This window comes from Vigna umbellata, chromosome 9 (assembly GCF_029865625.1).
Source record: "Vigna umbellata cultivar VRB3 chromosome 9, Vumbellata_1.0, whole genome shotgun sequence".
In the NCBI taxonomy this organism is placed as follows: domain Eukaryota; kingdom Viridiplantae; phylum Streptophyta; class Magnoliopsida; order Fabales; family Fabaceae; genus Vigna; species Vigna umbellata.
In genome coordinates, this window is record NC_142173.1 from 43,340,801 (window position 1) to 43,346,043 (window position 5,243).

Below are 5,243 nucleotides of genomic sequence, written 5' to 3' on the forward strand. Positions count from 1 at the left end.
CTCTTAAACTCAGACTGTGGGGCTTATGTTCCTATCACTTCTAATAGTACCACATCGTTTAGAAGTTAAAATCAAGGGTAATTTAAATAATTCTTTCTCTTTTCAGTCTCTAAGATACTTTTTAAGGACAAACCCGTGACTGAACTACACATCCTAAAACAAATAATACATTTGTTTCCCTAACAACACAATGAACAACCAAGACAACATGATGATCTCTATAAGTTCACATTCAATATCCGAGTAAAGAACAATTGTATATTTTATTCCATTTTCAACAATAAAACCTAAAGTATTTCACTTAATTTTCATGCACACAAAATTCTCTAAAATAAATTAATTTAATTCATCGTGGATTATCCTATGTGAGTTATTATATGTTTATTTAATTTTTATAAATAAATATCTCATAAGCACAATTCATCAATGAAATGACATATTGGATTATGCACAAATTCATATACAAAACCCATCTTGAATTCCTATTAACTTGTTGCGAGTGAAATTAGTTTATGGTAAGTGAATTTGAAAACATTATGTGACTAAGACAAAAGTAATTAAATTCATCTTAATCTTGATCAAGTGCAAAATTGATTTAGGAAACCATTATATTTCCGAAAATATAATGATTGGTTTGTTAAAATGCGCATTCAAAGAACCTAATTAGAATGACAAGAAACTTTATTTTATGTTCATATGAACACGTTAATATTGAGAAGAGTATCAAAAAATATAGTTTCGCTTGTTTTTACTTAGGAAAATAAGAAAATTCAAGTGAAATAAATGAAAAAGATTAATTTATTGAAATAAAATTACCGTGAATTCAGTGTTAAGTAAACACGCATTCAGCTTTAAATTTTTAAGTATTTTTTAGTTTTCGGTCTCCGTTGATAAAATAAAATAATATCTATAAATTCCAACATTTTCCTTTTAGTTTCCGATACCAAGCTTTGTTCCAATAATATTAATTTATTGACTATACCATCACGTGTTAATATTATAAAAAATAGCGCGACAATATCATCATGTCATAATATCAAGTTATGATAAGTGGACTACAAAAATTGCATGTAAAAATATAAAAATAAAAAATAGATGAATTAAAAAAAATAAAGTGGTATCCATAGGCATAAACAAATCTTTAAACTTAAATACAATTATAAGTTGGATTTAAAATTGATATAAAATAAAAATATTAAACAGTAATATTTTTTTAATAATCAGACGTTCACTTGATCTTTCTTTACACTTCTTTTATTATAAGATTGCTCGTATATAATGAATCACCAATTAGTACAATCACTTTTTTACACTATTTGTCTTTTATCATCACTGCAAGGGTGAAAGTAGGTCAAATAGTTGGTTCATGTTTACATGACTTTCACAAGGACTTATCTTGTGTATTAGAAAAATTAAATTTAATCTTTTGAAGTGAAAAAAAAAAACGTTGTTCTATACTCAAAAAATAAAATTATTAGATCCTATAATTTTTAAAAAAAAATTTAAAGGTTCTGTCGAACTTTCAAATTCGAACGTGGGTTACTCAAACATCACAAATGGCTTGGTCTATTTTCATCTTTTGACAGTAATGATAGGGTAAAAGCAACACAGACTCCTACTATTTCTCTCTGGACAACATTCTTCGCTTTTTTTAGACCACATCCACAGCCATTACAAGAATGTTTCCAGAAAAAAATTCCAGAAATAAAATAAAAAATACTAATAGAGAAACAGAAAAGTACAAAATCATTGAATTTACTTGCATGTGACTTTTTGTTTTTCTTTCATTTATGTTTACACAAATTATCGAGTAGCACATCTGTGCTCCATTACTATACAAGAAAGTATAGTACTAAGATGTTTTCTTAAATGCATTTCAGTGCATTTTGAAATGAGAAGTGTAAAACAATTTGAATGGTGTTCCCCACTCTGCTCTAATCATGGAAAAAAAATATATATACTTGAATAAGTTTTAGAAGACAATGTTTAATAAACTCTATAAATAGTGAATTGTTTATCATAACATTGGATAAGGGAAGTTCATAGGAACCTAAACAGCTCAACACTTTCAATGATAAAAAATTTCAATCCCTACGTATAAAGACGTTTGATCTCACTTATAATTAAGTTGTGCTTTGGACAAAAGTATGTAATATTTATACGACTGACATTTTAAAAAGTTATTGTCTCATAATATTTAATATGATTTTGAATTACAAATAATAAAGAATAAAAGAATGTCAGAATAAATTATATTTGTTCTGACTCAGATAAAGATAAACTTTGGAACATCTTAAATGCTTTAGTTAGAAATGATATTTTATTGAAGAAAATGTTTTAATGGCGTGGTTGATTTTTTGCCAGCTGCCAAAGACAATTTGTAACGAGACCCACTATAGTTGTGCCATAAGTCACAATGGCGTATTTCTATGGCAGAATTTTTGGCCTCCCACTAATTAATAAACTGGTAAAGAAATAAATCAATCATCAACCCACCTAATGCCACATATTTTGTTCGGAGGGGTAGGGGTCAATAACAGATTTACGTTCAATCATATGAATAAATATTAAAAGCTCAAATTTGTGTAAAATCAAATGCAATGGTTTCAAATTTGAACTTAGAATTTTGTTGAAAATGTTCCTAACTCTAAACATTTTACCAATGCTAAAACTACAAGGCAAGAACTTAGAATAAGAAAGAAAAGTTTTGTGCCAGATATAGACAAAGCATCGTAACTCGCACCAGTTGAAAATGTTCATCCAGCAGAACTGAAGCCAAATGACTTGACAATTGTGCTCACTCTTTCTGCAAATGTTTTGGAGGTTATCTTTTTGCCTGGCACATGGAATGGGTTTGAAACTGCATCTACATATGCGGCATGGAACCTCCTAAAAAACTGTACAGAAATACAATCCACCAGAAGTTAACAAGAAAATAACATCAAATAGAACAATATTTCATCCATACGAGCATATTTCTGAGTAAGGAGACAAGGAAAAGATAGTAGCTAAATTCATGTATTTCTATCTCCTACAACCATAAATATTACCCGTCAGTTTGCAATTAACAAGAAAATGCACATGAAAAGTGGTATCATAACATAGTGGCACTTAAAATTGAAAAATTTTAAGCAACTTATTGAAGGAAAACAATAATATAAGGGATCTTAAATGTAGACAGCAAAAGTCATAAACAAAATAAACTACTTCATAACGGAGAAAATGACAACAGGGAATCACGAAAACATCGCATTCCTAAGTAAAACATCCTTGTCAACAATTAAAACAAGTAATTCAAGTTTTTTTAATTCTTTATAAAACAAACATATTAATAAACAGAAGGATGTCGAAAAGAACAGAGTACAACGAAGCAAGAAAATCCATCAGCAAAAGAATGTACAAATCCCTTTGCATTTCTCAGTTTAACAATGAAATCCCTTGAAGATGTGGAGTCCATCAAAGCTAAGCCTTGAAAATGAACCTATAAGAAAACGCGGTAGTCTCTCACCTCAACACACTGCATCACTTCTATATGATATATAGCCGTATTGCGCTCAATATTAAATTTAAATTCATTCACGTAGCTGTGCAGAATTATAGAAATAGTGAAAGAGAAAAAAATACATAAACCAGTAATAACTCACCCTAGTGTTTCTTACCTCTACTATCTCCCAGCCTCCTTTTATATTCTACCGATTCCCTCCCTTACCTTCCTAGTCCTACCAGCCTGTCATGGGTGCAGCCATGCAGGGTAACTGGTTACTTTTAAGATAACTAAGGTCCTCCCTCCTTGCACTTTCCCTCATCACCACCAAGGGTTAATAATCCACTGCCACCCTTTCTATTTCCTGTAACACCCACTTTAATAACTGGGCCAAACAAGACCAGATTCTAAAATAGCATAGCAACTACATATTTCAAACATCGTAATACCATTTACTGATCATGATCAAGAAACATCAGCATTTCCTTTGTCAGAATTGATATGTGCTCCAACTCATAAAAAGTAATTGGTAACAACAGTCAACTTACGTGACAGACAAGATATCCAATATCTTTCGACCACAATATAATGATCACAGGACTACTAGTACCACCCATCAGTATTTACTTCGATATATCCTAAATACCATTGCTAAGAGAACTATTACATCACCCAGTAAGACAGGAAATTACACCCAAATGAAAAGAAATTTCATACTCACATTTCTTACATCCGCATCTTTAACATCCAGATCAGTGGTCACCAATATAAACTTCACCTTCGTATTAGTTAGATATCCATAGCTGCAAATCTCGTCACAGGCAAAGCCACAAACTTTTCATTTGTTGGATTAAGCATGAATCAAACAAAACTCTAACAGAAAACAAATGCACTCACACTTTGTAATTCTCGATGGGATAAAGCAGTCCAAGAAACGTCTCATTGAGCATAGGCCCAGACCTTTTAGGATTGTTCACTGCCAAGTAAACAACACATTACATCAGATTCAGAGTTCCACCTAAAACTGGAGGCTCTTGCTGAATTATCACCAGGCTTAAAGATCTCAAAACCCCAACCATTTGTTTAAAAACAAAACATCACAGATAAATTAAAATTTACGAAATCTCAAATAAAAACTTTGGGATCTCCAGTTCATAGTAAACAAAACGCACCTCGCTCGTCGACCACATCCAGCGAGCAATGGACGATGTGGTGGAGCTTGAGAGCATCATCGGCCTCGGTGAAACTCTGTATGTATAGCGGATTGTTCTGCACGATTTCATAGGAAAGAAGAGTTTGACTTCAGATCGGAGATCGGAAAACCGGAATTTTCGCCGGCGAAATTGAAATCGAGTATGGAAAGGTGAATGGGACTCACCTGGTGACCGACGACGGCAACGCAGACGATCATGTTGTACTCCGGCCGTGTGCCGATGACCGATCAGAATCTACCCGGTTTTGGTTGCACCCACCCAATCAGTGAACTGAAGGAAATGAAGGTTTGTAAGAAGTGTTCTGCTGTGCACGGGTCCAGTGGAATTAAACTACACATTATGTTTAAATTTTGTTATTAAATTTTTGGCTTAATTGCCTATTTTCTCGGTTTGCTCATTTTTTTTTCTTAAAAATTTCTTTGTTCGAAAAGAGTGTAAACTTGATCTTTATTTAGTAAATAGTTTTTTCGATTAAATAAATAAATTGTGTTAATGAATTGATAATTTGACAGAAGATAATGGTAATATGTTATTTTTAAAATTTT

At 31.8% G+C, this 5,243-nt stretch overlaps 1 protein-coding gene across 1 annotated transcript; it reads right to left on the reverse strand.

Annotated features, from left to right (window-relative positions):
* Window positions 1–2,541: 2,541 nt before the first annotated feature.
* Window positions 2,542–5,025, reverse strand: LOC124849163 (uncharacterized). The gene is made up of 5 exons (XM_047327050.2): window positions 4,863–5,025; window positions 4,657–4,753; window positions 4,382–4,460; window positions 4,206–4,287; window positions 2,542–2,897 (listed from the first exon to the last, which is right to left on the reverse strand). The coding sequence occupies exons 1-5, from the start codon at window positions 4,893–4,895 to the stop codon at window positions 2,757–2,759; spliced, it is 432 nt and encodes a 143-aa protein (XP_047183006.1). The 5' UTR covers window positions 4,896–5,025; the 3' UTR covers window positions 2,542–2,756.
* Between the last annotated feature and the right edge of the window lie 218 nt (window positions 5,026–5,243).

Bases quoted from the DNA above. Each gene is read 5' to 3' on its own strand.
- LOC124849163 (XM_047327050.2), bottom strand. From the start codon at position 4,895: ATGATCGTCTGCGTTGCCGTCGTCGGTCACCAG. The intron at 4,288-4,381 runs GTGAGTGCATTT...CGAGATTTGCAG, and splicing joins CCCATCGAGAATTACAAAGT to CTATGGATATCTAACTAATA. The intron at 2,898-4,205 runs GTGAGTATGAAA...ATTTCTGTACAG, and splicing joins AAGATGCGGATGTAAGAAAT to TTTTTTAGGAGGTTCCATGC.